The 19,813-nt window shown below is 43.2% G+C and overlaps 2 protein-coding genes across 3 annotated transcripts in view; both read left to right on the top strand.

Annotated features, from left to right (window-relative positions):
- PTPN3 (protein tyrosine phosphatase non-receptor type 3) overlaps positions 1-19,813 on the top strand; it is a 261,139-nt gene that overhangs the window by 70,979 nt on the left and 170,347 nt on the right. The gene's annotated exons all lie outside the window — the stretch shown is intronic.
- The window catches only part of MOCOS (molybdenum cofactor sulfurase), a 96,467-nt gene that overhangs the window by 5,575 nt on the left and 71,079 nt on the right, over positions 1-19,813 (top strand). For both annotated transcript variants that reach the window (XM_053362371.1, XM_053362370.1), the window contains exons 2-3: positions 3,933-4,022; positions 4,532-4,598. In XM_053362371.1, the coding sequence (XP_053218346.1) occupies positions 3,933-4,022; positions 4,532-4,598 (157 nt within the window). The remainder of the gene's footprint in view (positions 1-3,932; positions 4,023-4,531; positions 4,599-19,813) is intronic.

Raw genomic sequence — 19,813 nt, 5'->3', positions numbered from 1 at the left:
AGTTGATGCAGTACAGTGTTAGCTGCTGAATCTACATTGACCCAGCAGCTTGCAACAGGAGAATGCAAATAGGTGAAACCGTGGAGAACTTATTCATGCCTGAAGCTAGAACAGAAGCTATTTTTCTAGAAAAAGAGGTGCCAGAACTCACTATGAACACCTCCCTTGTTCTCTTATAATTGCAATGGTGCCCACCTGAGAGGTGCCAGAATCAGCAGTGGCGCCGGCCCTGTGGAACGCCCTCCCACCAGATGTCAAGGAAATAAACAACTATCTGATCACAAGGACAGGCAGCTCTGTTTAGGGAAGCTTTTAATGTCTGATGTTTATCACATTATCATCATCATCATCATTATCATTATTATCATTATCATCAATTCTGTTGGGAGCCACTCAGCCAGATGGGTGGGCTATAAATAAATAAATAAATAAATAAATTATTATTATTATTATTATTATTATTATTATTATTATTATTATTGAGTTCCAGCTATGTTCCCTATGTTTTTAGCTGCTCTTGTTTTTATCTGTAAGTTGCCTTAAGTCCCTGTCAGGAAAAAAATGAGGGATATAAATATCTATATAATGCTACTAGTAATAATCCCTTCTGGATCAGACCAAGGGCCTGTGGTGGCCAGCGAGACAGGAGCAGGCGCAAGGGCATCTTGTTTGCAGAGGCCTGCTCCCACTGATCCTCAAGGAATTGCTGCTGCCCATTGGGGTGATAGAAACAGTTCTAAAGTGTGTTTCTAGAGCAAGATAGCTGCAACTGTGACCTCATTGTTGACGGTGGCTATGGCAATTGTACCAGTGACATCATGAAAGTAGACTTACAACATCTAGTTTTCTCCTTTGCTTGGTTATAGAAAAGTGTCTGATTACTTATTTATTTTTATCATTTATAATTTTAATGACTATTACATCTTTCAGTAAATGTGTTACAGTTTGTTTTGAGTAGCCTCTTGGGGAAATGGCAGTCCAGTTCATTTTCTGTTTCAAGTCACCTCAGGGTTCCATGGCACACTGGTTGAAAAACCTAGGCCTTACACCATCATAATGGTTGCCCCTTCCCCATCATTGGTAGCTAATAATGTGAAGTGGAGTGTTGAAATGCAGAGTGTTATGACATCACAAACATAGCATGAGTGTATCTGTACATTTTGAATGCAGTTGCTATAAATTCGCTCAGATTTTTGTGCTTTGGGAACAATTTAATTTCTTGTATGAACCAACTTCCACTTAAATTGAGTGTTCTAAATTACTTCCAGCATGCTTTTTTGTCATCATAGACTCCATTCTATTCTAGCAGAGACATTTATTTTGGCATTTTTGGTGACAGAGTAGTTAACAACACTCTTTTGTTTGAAATCAAACCTTATTATGTCTTCTTAGCAAGAAAATATTATAAATTACTTCCTAAACAAGCCTGCTTTTATAGTTTAGGAAGATTGCCAGAGCTGTGTTTCAATATGCAAGTCTTCACATGCAGTTAGAATCGAAAACAAACCACTTCCATCTAAGCAAGTTGTACTCACCTTTTCAATTTAAGTGTTGCTAATTAACTTCTGCACATATGTTCAGATCAAATTGGTGTGCGTGGTTCACTTTTACACGCTCTAAAACTAGATGTTTTCAAGTGCAAAAGTAAGAACAGCCTCTGCCCCACTTGTTCCTGTCTGGGCTTGCCTCTTGTGAGCAAGTGATTCTGTTTACAGGGGGGAGTGATTGAATTCTCAGCCAATCTCTGTACCGACTGCTTCATGTGCATTGAGAAATAAATAACATCATTAGTGACTACTGTGATCCTAAAGTGGGGGGAGCCAATGGTCCCCTCCAGATGTTTTGCACCACAATTCCCATCTGCTCCAGCCGATATAGATAAATGGTCAAGGATAATGGGAGTTGTAGTCCACAGTATTTGACAGTGCCACACTGGCCTCCTCTGCCCTAAAGTGCCCACCAAGGCCAGGTAGTTTCCTTTCTGAGAGGGTGTCTTGAGAGTACATGAGCCATTCATCATTTATTTCCCATATAACACTGAGCAGCAGGGGCATCGTTACCTGTTTTGCCATGCCATCGCAGTGTCCTTTACCTGGGTTGCATGGCAGTGCCCACAGAGGCAGCAACAATGGCAGCTTCTGGCGAGATCTTGCTGCTGGCGGTGGGATGCCCCTGGGGGGCGCTGCTTATTGGGCTTTTGCCACCCGAGGCAGCTGCCTCACCCTGTCCCGTGGATGGCCCAGCCCTGCTCAGCAGTTGTCTTCTGGCACAGAGCTTGGGAATGCTAACCTAATGACTAAAACAAACTCAGATATGTAGATAGGGTGGTAAAGGTAAAGGTAAAGGGACCTCTGACCATTAGGTCCAGTCGTGGCCGACTCTGGGGTTGTGGTGCTCATCTCGCTTTATTGGCCAAGAGAACTGGCGTCATGTGGCCAGCATGACTAAACCGCTTCTGGCGAACCATAACAGTGCATGGAAACTTCCCACTGGAGCGGTACCTATTTATCTGCTTGCACTTTGACGTGCTTTCGAACTCCTAGGTTGGCAGGAGCAGGGACCGAGCAATGGGAGCTCACCCCGTCACGGGGATTCGAACTGTTGACCTTCTGATCAGCAAGTCCTAGACTCTGTGGTTTAACCCACAGCGCCTCCTGCGTCCCTGATAGGGTAGTAGTGTAGACTTAAATATTAAATTTAAAAACCCATTAGCAATTTCTTGGTACTACTGAAGGGGCAGCAATGGGAAGAGTTAAACATTTGTACAATATCAGCCCTGGGGTGGTGGTATGTTAATCTTATTGTCCTCAGGCCAAGGAACTGGAGACTCTTAGACTATATATTGAATTCCTGAGCTGATGTTTAAAAGGAGACAGAAACATGATCTTGGTTATCAGCACAAACTTAATAGTTTATGATTTACTGTAGTAGAAATCACATCAGTCTAGAGAAAAAGCACAGGTCTCTAGACTGCTGGATGAATCCTCTGTACTTTGAATTAAGCCTGAAGTGGGTAAATTCCTCCCACATCACTGTGGTGTGAACTGGATGACCCTACATGCCAGTCAAAGTCCACATTGTGCCATGAAACTGTTGCTCTTACGTTCAGGATCAGTAGTTTGTATGGCCCTCGGGGTGATGTGGATGACAGCATTGCATCCAGCTGTTTTGCTTTCATCATTGAATGCATTGCAGCTTTGGATGTTGGGGTATAGGACAGGTCCCTATCTGAGAATGTGCAGAACTCCATGTCAGAATCTTTGGAAATAAGTGCTTTTAACACAGGCTGAATTTAGTTATAATGCCAAGTTATAGTTTAGAACCCAAATCATGGTCTTAGTTTTCTTAGAGTACATGGAACACCATGTTTTAGAGCCATGTGTCTTTTTGCTTTCCACATTTTTGGAATAACTATGAGTTGTCAGTTGAGAGAATGGCTGGTGTATTGAATCTGGCTGTAATCAGCAAAGCTGCTCAATGACATGGATATTGGAAGCCATCTTGTTCAGTGGTCCCTCTTACGTTACATACCTCTCTGGATACATAATCTTCGGGTTGTGAAAGCGGCAAACCCGGAAGTATTTTTCTGGCTTTCGCCGCTTGTGCAGAAGCCAACTTTATTATGAAATCTTCTGACCTGTCTTGAGAATAGAGTGGATCCTAAGAATACCAAAGCCAGCCACCTGTGGGCATAGAAAGCAGCTCTTTATTACAAGTGTCACCTTACACTTCCTGCTATTACCTGAGTGGTATTGCCCGCATGACTATAGTACTGTAGTGAGCTTCTTAAAAAAGATAATAAAACTTGTTTTCAAGTGATTTTATTCTGCACTGACTGAAAACATTTTTTGAAAATTCCTTGATTTTCAGATTTCCAGCTTTTATAGCATGGTAGTTCAGTGAGTGATGCATTTTTGCCTGTTTCATTGTAGGAATTACGTACCTTGACCACGCAGGCACAGCACTCTTCCCACAGAGTTTACTAAAAGCCTTCACTGATGACCTCAATGAAAATGTTTACGGTAAGTAGAAATCAAGCAGGTGGGGTAAATCTTTTCTCCCTCTCTTTGGCATTGTTAAAGTTTCCAGAATTTAAAGCTGGGCTGAAATTTGCGACCTATTGTCATGGTTCCATTCATTGCCAGCAAAAGTGAGGACTATGTTTTTGTAGCCTTTGCAAAGCTGGCAAAAAATCTATGGGATTGATTGATATCAATGCAGTGCACTACCATAGCCCACTAACCGTGGCTTTATAGTAGTGGCTTTCACATGTTTTCAACTGATGTGGGTTTCAGTTGCAAAGAAACTTCTTTTAGAATTGAAATTATTTTCACAAAATCTCTTTATAGGAAGCTGCTTGCTTGTTAACTAGTTGCTTTGGAAAACTGTTGTAAAGAGCTTCAAGGCACAGCAGTGGAATATAAAATGAATGTTATATTTAATCACATTTATAGGAGTTTTTTGAGGCCGTGCTTGACAAAAAGATGAAATGTCTTGTTTATGAGTCATGAACGTCTCTCTTGCCTCTTAGGGAACCCTCACAGCCAGAATATCAGCAGCAAATTGACAAGTGATACAATTGAACATGTCCGATACAGGTAGAGTGGTCTTCATTTTATAAACCCAATGTTGTACAGTGGTACCTCAGGTTAAGTACTTAATTCGTTCCGGAGGTCCGTACTTAACCTGAAAATGTTCTTAACCTGAAGCACCATTTTAGCTAATGGGGCCTCCTGCTGCTGCCGTGCCGCTGCTGCACGATTTCTGTTCTCATCCTGAAGCAAAGTTCTTAACCTGAAGCACTATTTCTGGGTTAGCAGAGTCTGTAACCTGAAGCGTATGTAACCTGAAGCGTACGTAACCCGAGGTACCACTGTATTTCACATTTGCCTTGGGTCCTTAGTTTCACTTCTGTTGCCATTTATTGTATTGCCTCACTGCTAGAAATGCCAAGTTTCAAAGTATCATTAAGAGTGTGTGTGTGTGTCTATTACTGTATTTTAAGAAGTTGTAATTTATTGTATTTCGTAGTATCATAGATTTGTAGAGTTGGAAGATACCCCAAGGGTCATCTAGTCCAACCCCTTGCAATGCAGGGATCTCAGCTAGAGCATCCATGACAGATGGCCATCTAATCTCTGCTTAAAAACCTCCAATTAAGTACAGACCACAACCTCACGAGGGAGTACATTCCGCTATCTAACAGCTCTTGCTGTCAGAAAGTTCTTTCTGATGTTTAGTTGGAATCTCCTTCCTTGTAACTTGAATCCATTGGTTCGTGTCATAACCTTCTTAGGGGGAGAAAACAGACTTTTTTCATGAGACAGCCCTTCAGATATTTGAAGACGGCCATCATATCTCCTCTCAGTCTCCCCTTTTCCAGGCTAAACATACCCAGCTCCTTCAACTGTTCCTCATAAGGCTTGGTTTCCAGACCCTTGATCATTTTCCACCCACCTCTGCACATATTCCAGCTTGTCAATATCCTTCTTAAATTGTGACATCCAGAACTGGACACAGTATTCCAGGTGTGGGCCACACCTTTATTTTAATTTTAATTTTAAATTTTTTTGTAAACTGCCCTGGAAACTTTGCTGAGGGGCAGCATGTACATATATTAAATTGTAAAAGTGGTAAATTAAGCTTACCCAAAGTCGATCACTGTTACGATAGAAATGAGTGGATATGATGTTCATTTCAAATAGCTCAGTTTCATGTATGTGTGTGATTTTCAGCCTCTGCTTAGATCACCTATATCTCCTCCTCCCTTTCTGGTATAAACTGAGGGCCAAACGGGGCATGAAATGACATGTACTGTAAATAGGAATGGAAGAGAATTTTGCTTGGTCTGCAGATTAAAGCAAAGTGACCTAATTTGCGGTTCCTGGGCTTGTACATGGATTAGAAAGCAGGTAACAATCACATTCTCTAAGTTTTACAATGCAGTTTTGGTTCAAAACCATATAAAATTGTACAAATATATATATTTTAGAAGGAAATGAAGAGAAAAGCAAACAAATAGTTCAGGCGGTAGAGCGTGAGGCTCTTAATCTCAGGATTGTGGGTTTCAACCCCACATTGGACTAGATGACCCTTGGGTACCTTCCAATTCTACAATTCTATGAGTCTATAAAATGTGCATTTGGGGGGGTATACATACAGTTCATATGTGGGTTTGTTTTTTTTGGTATGGCTTCTTTAAAAAATGAAACCTGTAGAAAATGGGACAGATGCAAAATGGATGGAACAGAAATAGGCTGATCCATCGACTCCTATCAGTGCACTGTTTTCAAACAATTTTTGTTTTTACTTTAAAGTTCTCATCCCAACTTGCCTCTAGTTGCCGACTAGAACAATCCTTTTACCCATTCCCATATATTTTTGCTTCAAAGTTAAGTCTCTCTAAACTCACCAGAACTTTTTAAAGGAAACATTCTTGGAAGAAGAGCCAAAACATATTCAGTAGCAAAAAAGATTGATTAATGTTGGTGCCCTATTTTCCTAGAAGTCATTGCTGGTTTTGAGATGACTCTTCCATATTGAAATTTCCCTGGTTTTCCTCTGAAATGTTAGCAAAGTCTGTCTCAAAACAGTGTTGTAACTGGTAAAATACATGAAAATCTCATTTGACCTTTAGTACGCAGTAAGAAACATCCGATGCAGTACCTGCTTAGTATTGATTTGTCCTTTTGAAAGGTCACTAACTGGAGACTGTTCAGATGAATGAAACTAGAGCACTCTACTGTGCTCAGTGCATCTGTTTAAAAGCACAGAGTCAAAGTTTTGATGGACTGAATTGCTTGTGCTTGTTTAGAGATCTCTTGTTGTTTAGTCGTTTAGTCGTGTCTGCCTCTTCGTGACCCCATGGATTAATTCCCTGATCCCATATTTCAATGCAACATATTTGTGTAAACAAATCAGATGCTGCAGAGCATAAGTCAGAACCGCGGGTACAATGCAGTCTCTCATCTGGACTGCACTACATTAATGACAGAATGTGGATCTGTGAGGTGCATACTAAAAGCTAGTGTAGCAACTAAGAGAATGAGCTGTGTGTTGGGAGGTTCTGGTTTGTTTGTTTAGAGATTTACACCCTGCCCTTCAACTCAATGTTTCTCAATGTGGCTTACAAGCTATAGGTAATTATGCACCCATCCACACCCCCTAAACCTCACTCACTCTTTCTCTCAGCAGTCCTTAGTCCTCTGGCTGATGGATGTGGCCACAACACACTTCCCTTCCATTCTGCATTTCCAGGGGGCAACTGGCAGTTGGAGACAAGTGTTCTTTTTGGCAGGGAGGGAGGGAGGAAATTCCTTGAAGCTGCTCTTTCTCTAACCAGTAGATGTGTCCAAGTTGGTCCACACCTTGTTCTTCATAGTGTTCTAATCTTATTACAACCAGCAACTCCCAGTGTGAGTGGCCAAGCCCTGCCCTTTCACTTTAAGCCGGTACTTAAAGAAGCAGTGCTGTGGTTTGCAGCTGGGTTCCCCAGTGTTGATGAGTGGTTCTCAGCTGTGTGCTTTGTCAGGAGCATCCCAGGAGAAAGGGAGAAAGGCCTTTAACTTCAGTGGGAGGTCAGCATGATTGCATCCCACCGACAGCTTCCTGAGGCCACTCATCGGGCTTATCTTGAGCATGGACATGTTTAGTGGCTGGGATATCCTGTGTATATTGCAAGATGTGTATTTTTTCTTTCTTTAAGAGTTTCCATTAGTCGAGATGCAGCAAACTATTGTCTGGCATATTTAAGTTAAAACAAGCGAACTTAAAAAAAGTTCCCTTTCCTTGGAAGTCCTGAACGTTCTCCTTTTGTGAAGAGCAAGAGAAGGGACAATACAGCCGTCTGGGGTGAACCAAAGCCACAACTTCATTAACTTAACACCAAATAGGTTTATAAACCGGTTGCACGTGAAACGCAATGAGATGGAATCCAACTTGGATGCTTGTCAACCAAAGCTGAGAGGGAGGGAGTGTGAGGAAGAGGCTAGTGGAAGTTGGATACTGCTGTCCTTTGCCACTCTTCAGCAGCAGAACTTTGACTTTCCCCCTCTAGATTGAGTGCTGTTTCCCTTAGGGCTTTTAAGGAGAGCCCTTGTATTTTGAGGATCATCCCATTTCTTCACAAAGCCCAAGTCCCCCTGCTACCAGCTGGTGGGGCCAGGCAGCATATGGCTTGTCCAGCCCCACTGCCAAACCAAAACAATGCCTGACTGCTCTGTAATCATGGGGGCATGGAGCTGAATGTAATTTCATGTCCCTGCAAGGTGAACAACCCTCTTGAAATAGCTTAGGCTGCCGGACCCGGAAATGAGGCACCATTCTAAGCTGCAGAGCTTTCTGAATTGTCATCTTGCATACATGAACTTCCATGGACACTTGGCAATACATGTTTTACCAGGAAAAGTGAGCAGATTACCTGCATGCCTGGAAACTGCTGGGTATACCCACTGATGATGTTCCTTGCTTGGCAGATGCCATTTCCCCCTTTCCTTTTGCAGAAGTCATTATTGCCTAACTGCACCCCAATTACATCTATTGGGTGTAACACTCTGGTAGCAGTGAAGGGTGGGAAATCTGCCCCGCACATGTCATGCTTGCCAGACTGCTGTTTAGCTGTGTGCCTTTTTCTGATGTGATACTCTATTGCCTGGCCCAGTAGTGAAAACAACACTTTTATATGGAAATATAATAAAAAGCTCCTATGCCAGAAAGGTGTGAAATGTAGCTGCACTAATGGAAGCAATTTCTGATCAGTGCTAGAGCAAATATTCATTTTCATGTTTTTTGCCATCCGCTATTTTGAATGGTGTTGTGAATCAGTGTGCTCTAGTAAGCCAGGTAATGCTTTGTTGTTGTTGTTTAGTCATTTAGTCGTGTCCGCCTCTTCATGACCCCCTGGACCAGAGCACGCCAGGCACTCCTGTCTTCCACTGCCTCCCGCAGTTTGGTCAAACTCATGCTGGTAGCTTCGAGAACACCGTCCAACCATCTCGTCCTCTGTCGTCCCCTTCTCCTTGTGCCCTCCATCTTTCCCAACATCAGGGTCTTTTCCAGGGAGTCTTCTCTTCTCATGAGGTGGCCAAAGTCTTGGAGCCTCAGCTTCAGGATCCGTCCTTCCAGTGAGCACTCAGGGCTGTTTTCCTTCAGAATGGATAGGTTGGATCTTCTTGCAGTCCATGGGACTCTCAAGAGTCTCCTCCAGCACCAGAATTCAAAAGCATCAAATCTTCGGCGGTCAGCCTTCTTTATGGTCCAGCTCTCACTTCCATAATGCTTGCTAATGTACTAAAATGCAAATATTGTTTGTTCCCCACCCCTTTTTTAAAAAGCTAGCTGCTTGTCAGAAAACATAAGAATCATAGAATCATAGAATCATAGAGTTGGAAGAGACCACAAGGGCCATCGAGTCCAACCCCCTGCCAAGCAGGAAACACCATCAGAGCACTCCTGACATATGGTTGTCAAGCCTCTGCTTAAAGACCTCCAAAGAAGGAGACTCCACCACACTCCTTGGCAGCAAATTCCACTGTCAAATGTAAAAAAAGAATGTAAAAAAAAAAATAGAGGGAGACTATACCTTTAAATACTTTGGTGATTGTTGCCATGTTGATATGCGAGATCAGGAGAACTACAAAGGGACAAGGTTTTATTGGACTTACTCCTTTGGTGCCAAAGTGGTGGCCCATATCATGGGGCAGAGCTGCCTTGCTGCCATCACAGCCCTGATCTTGCCACCACCCAGTTCATCTTCAGTGAGGTAAACTGCAACAAACCTGGTGCAAGAAACTTCCCTCCAATTAATTTCAGTGGGAAGAAAAAAGTGAAGCATAACTGCCCCTTCATCTCCCCTGCTGCACATTCTGCCAAGACAGAGTGGATATGATGTTACTTGGGATGTTGAAGAAATTCTCCAGATGTATAAATTTTCATTTATGAAAGATTGTATTCTGATTAAAAGGATTTCTAAACTTCTTAATATTTAAAACTCTCCAAACAGTATATGGAAATAAAACCTAAGAGGAAAAAAACATACAAACATATACAAGCATAGCAATAAAACTCTACTATAAAAATAACCCCACCCCCCAAATGAGAGTAGTTCCTAAAATTAACTTTTCGCAGCTCTGAGCAAAATTTCATGTCACTGCACCATTCTAATCTGCAGAGCAGCGGTAGGAAACCTAAGGCCCGGGGGCCGGATGCGGCCCAATCGCCTTCTCATTCCAGCCTGTGGACAGTCTAGGAATCAGCGTGTTTATACATGAGTAGAATGTGTCCTTTTATTTAAAATGCATCTCTGGGTTATTTGTGGGGCATAGGAATTCTTTCATCCCCCTCCCCTAAAATATAGTCTGGCCCCCCACATGGTCAGAGGGATGGTGGACCGGCCCATAGCTGAAAAAGGTTGCTGACCCCTGATGCAGAGCTTAGACTTAGTTTAGGCAAATCTATACATCATTTTTTGTGTACAATAAAACATTATTGGGGGGAAAGTGTTTATTGGCAACTGTACGGGTCCCGGTTGCAAAATAGTTTTGTACAGTACTTTTTCTGGGGGTACTAAAGCATATGCAGTACCAGCGCCTCCCCCCTCCATGTTGAAAGCGTGGCGCTTACAGTAACAACTTAATGGTGAGTACCTGCACCATTTTTTTTCTTAGAAAAAAGCACTGCTTTTGTACTAAATAAATCAAAACGAGGTTTGCAAGGAATTGATCTGAACTAGAGTAATTTAAAAGAAGAAGAAAGAGTGAGAACAATTAACAGCTCTATGTAAAAATGAAGTTCTTTGGGCTTCAGAGAGATAATTGCAATATAAAAATAGCATGTCTGAATTTCTGCAGAGTAAGCTGGAACACTGCTGACTGCCAGCCTCCAAACTCCTGACTGTTCTATCTATGGCTCTGCCCGTTAAGGAAATGGAGTGGCAGGATGCACAGGTTCACATCACCAGTTACTCTCCATCCAGTGCACTTCCACTGCTAATTTTTGAAGCCACTTTCACACATCCTTTTCCTGTCAGTCCTGTAGTTTCTTGGAAAATACTTGATGCATTTTCACCCCTCAAACCAACTTCAGTTGGATTAGAAAACTGGTTGTGGTTTGCTTAAAAAAAGTATTTGGGTTGGAACCAGATCTTTCTGTGGAAAGGGGTGAGTGGGAGCTGACTTTACTGTCCTTCCTCATTTTGGTGTCGCTCCCCCACAGTAAAATGCTCATATAGGGAGGTGGAAAGAGCCTGGCAGCAGCCATGGTTGGCTCATTCTGGGACCTCTGTGGCCTCTTTGTGGAGCCTGGAAAGTACCCTCAAACTCCCACCTCCACTGCCCTCACCACTCATACAGTCCAGCAGAACAAGCAGGACAGGACCTGAAGAGCACAATTGCCACTCTGAATCACCTGCCTTAGTTTAGAATCATAAAATTGTAGAGCTGGAAGAGACCCTGACGATCATCTAGTCATTCTAGGGCAATGCAGGAATATGCAGCTGGCCCATATGACCAACTGAGCTAAATAAACTGATGCACATGAAAGAGGTATGATAGTATCAACAGGGTGCTACCGTGAAATGAAAAGGGATCTGTTCTGTTTTGAGTGATGGTCTCAGCAGTAGGGAGTCTTATTGATATTTTGAATCTGCAGTCAGAGGGGACCCTTTGCAGAGTAACTCCCTGTGCCCCTTCTGGCTCTCCATGTGGGATAAGCCTCATATACATAAGCCAATGTGGGCAGTGCTTTTCTAAATCTCCACCAAGTCTGATAGTGTAAAACTGGAAGAGTATTTTCTGATTTGGGCCAGTTAAGCTGCACAGTGTTTGCACAGCAGGATCCTTTCAGGTGGCTAATTTGCTTCGTGTCAGAACAATCCCCATTGTAATTATGATAACAAAAACCTTCTCATCATTTGCTCCATTAATCTGTTGTGGAGGAATGAGGCATAAATAAGCTTCCACTGAACTAACCATATTTCTTGATTCCTCCATCTAGAAATGTTGTAACAGAGATATCTTTGATCCAAGCAAAAGTGGAAGGGTTGAACTGATGCTTAGGTCTAATTCATGTGCTTGGGTCTTATCACACCTTATGTTAAATGTCCGCCCTGCAGCTGTAAGTGGCAGGATGGATAGGGAGCTGCTCTGGGCTGTGTGCTGTTTGGGTTTGAGTCCCAGGTGCTCCCTCTCTCGCTTTTCTTTTCCCTCCCCCAAGCATGAAAAACAGGCGTGTGCTGAGACTTGAACTCTTGTTTGCAGTTTCCCAGCCTCGTGCCCTATGAGTGTGCCACTGTGATTGTGCAAGTGTTGATAGTGTGGTCTCTCTGTGTGTTGTGTGCATATTGTGATATAAGTGATATGGCAGGGGAGTCACCAGATGAGTGAAACGTAAGTCTGACTCTGTCCCTGATGGATGGCTGTGATGTAGATGCAAGCCACACTGCAGTACGTGTCCTTCATTTCTATGCTAGCTTTTAATTTTCTTTTGGGCATTTCAGACAACTCCAAACAACTTAAAACAATAAAAGTTACATTCAGTTAGACACATAATTTATTATACTTGTCTAAACATAAGGCATAATATCTTAGATTACAAAGATCTTGATTCTGAGCTAACATTCAAAGTTGTGAGTCTATCCAAACAGCTTCCATTTGCCTGAGGCAGTTTACAGGAGACAGAGAATTAATATGTCCATTCTCTTCAGTAGCTTGAAAACAAAGAGCTCTCACACAAGATGCCTACAGATTAGCATATGCATAGACCTGTCATGCAATCCTTTTCATGTGATTTAAACACCTTATGACTGAGCCAAAAAGATACAGCCCTACTTGCAGGGCAGCAGCTGAAGAAGGAGCAAAAAGGGTTTTATTGTGTGTGTGTTTCCTGTGGCTGATTAGCTGCTCTCCCTGTGCAAAGGTCAGAGGGGGCAGGGCTTCTGTTGAGGCAGGTGATTAGCTGTGGGAGGAGCTTATCAGAGCTTGCAGGGCAGCGGCGCATGCCTAGCGGCGCACGCAGTTTGATCCATCTTTTAGATTTAGGGGAGCTAGTCTCAAACGTTTGTTGGGGGAGACCTAGGTTTTTTGGGGGGGAGTTATTTGTCCTGTCTTCACGCTTTTTATGATGGAGGACCGCTGTAGTCACCCCCAACGACACATTCTCAAGATGGAGGGTGAGGGAACAGCTGCAGTCGCCTGCGGTTCCTGCGCAATGTTTGCCATCTTGCCAAAGGTTGCAGGCAGCTTTACCTGCAGCAATTGCATGTTGATTGCCCTCTTAGAAGACAAAGTCCAGCAACTGGAGGAACGTGTAGCTATGCTCCAAAGAATTAGAGAGCTGGAGCTCTTCTTGGAAGCAACAGAGCACACCGTCTCCACCAAGGAGGAGACAGGGGACTCCCCTGAGAAGGAGGCTAGTTCACCAACACAGGAGCCAGATTTATGGAGAAACGTGACTCAAAGAAGTAGGAGGCCCAGGGTTCGCTCTGATTGTTTAGAAATACACAATCGCCTTGAGGTCCTCTCCCCTAGCATGGAAGACGAAGAGCAGAACTCCATTTGAGGATCTCTCCCTCATTACAGTCGATCAGGTATATGAAGATGAGCAGCAAAGTCAGTCCTCAGGAAATGTGCAGGCGACCTTGGAACGGACAGCTCACGGAAGAACCCTGACCAGACCTAAGAGGAGGCGTGTAGTGATGATAGGGGATTCCCTACTGAGGGGAACAGAAGCAGTGATCTGTGGGCCTGACAAGATGTCTCGGGAAGTGTGCTGTCTCCCTGGGGCTAAGATCTAAGATGTAACTGAACGACTGCAAAGAATCATAAAACCCACTGACAAATACCCCTTCCTCTTGGTTCATGTGGGAACCAATGAGACTGCAAGCAATAGCCTCCAGAAGATCAAAAGAGACTACGAGGCTCTGGGCAGGAATTTGAAGCAAGTAAATGCAGAAATTGTCATCTCATCTGTCCTCCCAGTTGAACGACGTGGCCCAGGGAGAGAGGGAAAAATAGTGGAAGTGAACAGCTGGCTTCGCAAATGGTGTAAACAGGAACGGTTTGGATTCTTAGATCACGGACTGCAGTTTCTTGAAGATGGACTTCTGGCAAGCGATGGGCTGCACCTCACAACGGTTGGGAGGAATGTTTTTGCCAAAAATCTCAGAAACCTCATCAGGAGGGCTTTAAACTGACTAATGTGGGGGAGGGAGACAGTGCTCATTAAGGTAGGAGTCTATCAATTGATGAAGATGACCATCCAAATGTCATAGACCAAATGGAGCAAACAGCACGCAGACCTAGTGGTGGGAGGAAAAAATCCTTAAATAAGAGACACGGGGGAATGATTAATGGACTTCAATGTCTGTACACTAATGCGCAAAGCATGGGAAATAAACAAGATGAGCTTGAGCTCTTGGTACAGCAAACTAAATATGACATAATAGGCATCACTGAAACCTGGTGGGATAAGTCCCACGATTGGAATGTAATAATGGAGGGATACAATCTATTTCAGAGAAACAGACCAGACAAGAAAGGAGGAGGAGTGGCGTTACATGTCAGGGATGTGTATACCTGTGAAGAGATCCAAGATTTAGAACCTCAAAGCCAAAGTGAGAGCATTTGGGTCAAAATTAAGGGAGAGAAGAATAACAGTGACCTCATTGTGGGAGTTTACTATAGATCCCCAAGCCAAACGGAGGGCATAGATGATGCCTTCCTGGAACAGATGGCCAAGCATGCAAAAGGAAGGGAGATAGTAGTAATGGGGGACTTCAATTACCCGGATATTTGTTGGATGTCAAACTCAGCCAAGAGCATAAGGTCAAACAGATTCCTCGCTGGCCTTGCAGACAACTTCATTGTCCAGAAAGTGGGAGAAGCAACAAGAGGAACAGCCATTTTAGATCTGGTCCTAACCAATGTTGATGACCTGGTTAGTGGGGTAGAAGTGGAAGGATCATTAGGCGCGAGTGATCATGCTCTTCTGAAGTTTACTATACAGTGGAAAGGAGCAGCCAAGCATACTAGGACTCAATTTCTTGACTTTAAGAAAGCCGACTTCATAAAACTTAGGGAAGTGCTGGGTGAGATCCCATGGACAGTAATACTAAAAGGAAAGGGAGTTCATGATGGCTGGGAGTTTGTTAAGAGGGAGATAGTAAAAGCACAACTTCAGGCAATACCAATGAGATGGAAACATGGAAGGTGCCTAAAGAAGCCAGGGTGGCTATCTAAAGAACTTTTAACTGAGTTAAGATTAAAAAAGGATGTGTACAAAAAATGAAAAAGGGGGGAAACCACCAAAGAGGAATTCAAACAAATAGCCAGCACGTGTAGACACAAAGTCAGAAAAGCTAAAGCACAGAATGAACTCAGGCTTGCTAGAGAGGTTAAAAGCAACAAAAAAGGCTTTTATGGGTATGTTCGTAGCAAAAGGAAGAACAAAGAAATAGAGGGGTCCCTCAGAGGAGAAAATGGTGAAATGCAAACAGGGGACACAGAAAGGGCTGAACTCCTCAATGCCTTCTTTGCCTCAGTCTTCTCCGATAAAGAAAACAATGCCCGACCTGAAGAATTTGGAGCAAATGATTCAGCAGAGGAAACACAGCCCAGAATAACTAAGGAGATAGTACAAGAATACTTGGCTAGTCTAGATGTATTCAAGTCTCCAGGGCCAGATGAACTGCATCCAAGAGTATTAAAAGAACTGGCAGATGTGATCTCAGAACCACTGGCAGTCATCTTTGAGAATTCCTGTAGAACAGGCGAAGTCCCGGCAGACTGGAGGAGGGCAAATGTTGTCCCTATTTTCAAAAAGGGGAAAAGAGAGGACCCAAATAATTACCGCCCAGTCAGTCTGACATCAATACCAGGGAAGATTCTGGAGCAGATCATTATGCAAACAGTCTGTGAGCACCTAGAAAGGAATGCTGTGATCACCAATAGTCAGCATAGATTTCTGAAAAATAAGTCATGTCAGACTAACCTGATCTCGTTTTTTGACAGAATTACAAGCCTGGTAGATGAAGGGAACGCAGTGAATGTAGCCTACCTTGATTTCAGCAAGGCATTTGACAAGGTGCCCCATGATATTCTTGTAAAGAAGCTGGTAAAATGCGGTCTTGACTATGCTACCACTCAGTGGATTTGTAACTGGCTGACTGACTGAACCCAAAGGGTGCTCATCAATGGTTCCTCTTCATCCTGGAGAAGAGTGACTAGTGGGGTGCCACAGGGTTCTGCCTTGGGCCCGGTCTTATTCAACATCTTTATCAACGACTTGGATGATGGACTCAAGGGCATCCTGATCAAATTTGCAGATGACACCAAACTGGGAGGGGTGGCTAACACCCCAGAGGACAGGATCACACTTCAAAACGACCTTGACAGATTGGAGAACTGGGCCAAAACAAACAAGATGAATTTTAACAGGGAGAAATGTAAAGTATTGCACTTGGGCAAAAAAAATGAGAGGCACAAATACAAGATGGGTGACACCTGGCTTGAGAGCAGTACATGTGAAAAGGATCTAGGAGTCTTGGTTGACCACAAACTTGACATGAGCCAACAGTGTGACACGGCAGCTAAAAAAGCCAATGCAATTCTGGGCTGCATCAATAGGAGTATAGCATCTAGATCAAGGGAAGTAATAGTGCCACTGTATTCTGCTCTGGTCAGACCTCACCTGGAGTACTGTGTCCAATTCTGGGCACCACAGTTCAAGAAGGACACTGACAAACTGGAACGTGTCCAGAGGAGGGCAACCAAAATGGTCAAAGGCCTGAGACTTCCGGTCGGCGCCAGCGTTTAATGGCGGTCTCCCGCTGAGCTCCGCTCAGGGAGACTACTCTACGAGTTCGGTTCTGACCGCTACGGCGAAGCGGGGACCCCTAAAATCACAGGCGCGGAAGCCTGTGAGCAAGGAGACTCGGTGGGCACCTTAAGCGCCCCCCTTTACTGCGAAGGAGCCTTTTTAAAGGCTCCGGAGTGGCATCGGGTGAGAGCACGGTGCTGAGAGTCGCTACCCAGCCCGTGGAGTGAAGCCGCGTCGCCATAAACGGAGAGCGCCGATTCCTTCCTGGCATTTGGATTTACAAAATACCTGTGAGTAGGATTGGAAAGCTTTTGGGATTTAAAATTAAAAACTCTGAAAATTTGGCCGAAAACGGGGAAGGTTAAAAATAAGGAAGTCTGCCTTTCCCGGACTGCATGACAGCTAAAGCAATGAAATACAAAGCTGCAATTTGATGGAAGACAACTTTAGAACCTGTCTAACCCGGACATTGAACTTGAGCCTCCCCCTTAGCAGGCAGGAGCGGGGGGGGGGGAGAATTTGAAAGAAATGAAAGAGGTTTAAAAAAGGAACTTTCTGCTGTTTTAAACCCTTGGGAAGGACTGCCCCAAAAGGAAAGTAAGTCACCGGGACTGAAAACTGTTATTTGAAATTAGTTACAAAGTTGGTGTTTTGCTTGCTTGATACAAAGTTGGGACTTTATTTGCTACTGCTGGGGACTTTGTTGAAGTTACAAACTGACAGCCTTCTTAGTGGAAATTTACTGGAAGATTTGTTGCCATTTTTCTTCTTGCTTCTTTGTACTTTGGACTTTGAGCTACTCCCTCTAGAGGGCTGTGGGGAAATAGCTATAAGACAAGTTTGTAAAAAGCAAGTCAGTGGAGTTTTCCATCTGGAAATAATTCCTGTGGGAACGACCTTGGGATATGAGTGGCCAAGAAGAAGAGATAAAAACAAGAGCTAAAACTAAAATTGCACAAAAGAAAAGAGGTTCTATATCAGGCTCAGTACCTGCAGGTGCAGATGGGCAGGAAAAAGTGACTTCATTACCTATGGATCCAGTGACACAAGCATTAATAAAGATAAATGAGGCCTTGGAAGCCTTGACTAAGCAAGGTACAGAAAATTCTAAACAGCTGACAGAGTTATCAACAAAATTAGATTTAAATACCAAAAGTGTTACATCCAATACAGAGACTATAAATAAATTAATTGAAGAAAATGTCACAATTCGTAAGATTGCTGAAGAGGCAAAAACCACTGTGGAAACTACACAGATAGGACGTTTTTTATGTATGCTACAACAGCAGCAAGAGTTCTTCTAGCAAAGTATTGGAAGACACAAGAACTACCCACGCTGGAAGAGTGGCAGACGAAGGTGATTGACTATATGGGACTGGCTGAGATGACGGGCAGAATCCATGACCAAGGGAAAGAGACGGTGGAAGAAGATTGGAAGAAATTCAAATTTTATCTTAAGAACTGTTGTAAAATTATTGAGTGTTAAAATGTCATGGGTAAGGTAAAGCAGATTTGCAGCGATAAATGATTGGGTAAGAGAAAAAGGTGAAAGAAAGGGAATTATAAGTAATTTAGATCAGGGGTTGCTGGAAAAGTTTAAAACAGGGATGCAGAAAAGGGAGGCATGGGGAAGTCGTCGAAATTGGGTATAAGGAAAAAAGGTTATGAAATTATACATGTTTATATGTTTGTTTGTTTTTGTATTGTTACTTGTAAAATCAATAAAAAATTTATAAAAAAAACAACAACAAAATGGTCAAAGGCCTGGAAACGATGCCTTATGAGGAACGGCTAAGGGAGCTGGGCATGTTTAGCCTGGAGAAGAGGAGGTTAAGGGGTGATATGATAGCCATGTTCAAATATATAAAAGGATGTCACATAGAGGAGGGAGAAAGGTTGTTTTCTGCTGCTCCAGAGAAGCGGACACGGAGCAATGGATCCAAACTACAAGAAAGAAGATTCCACCTAAGCATTAGGAAGAACTTCCTGACAGTAAGAGCTGTTCGACAGTGGAATTTGCTGCCAAGGAGTGTGGTGGAGTCTCCTTCTTTGGAGGTCTTTAAGCAGAGGCTTGACAACCATATGTCAGGAGTGCTCTGATGGTGTTTCTTGCTTGGCAGGGGGTTGGACTCGATGGCCCTTGTGGTCTCTACCAACTCTATGATTCTATCATTCTATGATTCTACTTAATAATTAACCTGTTAGGTTTTCTTCAGCTTCAATGGAAATTTCCAGTCATGCTTTACCAGTACAATACGGGGGCATTATATATTTATTTTCCATTCCAATGTACATTAAATAATTATGCTTAATAGAGCCTGATGATGTTGCCAAGTAGCCACACAGGAAGCTTTTGGGGGGACTCTCCCTCACTTGCTTATGGCCACGCTGAGCTGCCGCCGCTACCAGAAACAATAAGTGGCCTTTATCACAGCAGATGGCATCATTTCCGCCCCCCCCCCCAGTCTGCTTGGGAAATACCATAAAAGTTCTTTCCCATGTAACTTTCACACAGCAACGTGCTCTGTTCTCTGCATACAGGTGCTGGACAATATTGCAGTTGTCAATACAGTATATGAACTTGAAATTGGATGCTTAATTTATAGTTTAGGAACAAAACAATTTTATTCTTCTTGTGTTTTTATGACAGTGCTCTGTGTTCCTGATCAAAGGGTGTTAGATTTTACAAGTTTACCCTGTCTCCTCAAACTCCTATGCTGGCATTTGTAAGGCTCCCCCCCCCCCTTCTCATCCAGTTTGGAGGTTTGTGTAGCGGACTTGGGATCAGAATCCCTTTGTGTTTAATTGCTATGTAGTGACGTGGTCTTACTCTATGTCCTCTGGCACCTTCTCCAGCATTAGATCAAACTACCCATTTGGGTTGCTGAACTATTTTCTTTCCTGCAGCAGTGTTACCCCAGGTCAAAAAGATTTTGCAGTGCATTGAAAGTCAACCTCCTATTTGATAGGGGAAATTAAATGTATGTATTCCCCACAGGCA

This window comes from Podarcis raffonei, chromosome 13 (genome assembly GCF_027172205.1).
Source record: "Podarcis raffonei isolate rPodRaf1 chromosome 13, rPodRaf1.pri, whole genome shotgun sequence".
In the NCBI taxonomy this organism is placed as follows: Eukaryota; Metazoa; Chordata; class Lepidosauria; order Squamata; family Lacertidae; genus Podarcis; species Podarcis raffonei.
The sequence above is the reverse complement of the archived record's forward strand: the minus strand, read 5'-3'. Positions and strand labels throughout refer to the sequence as shown.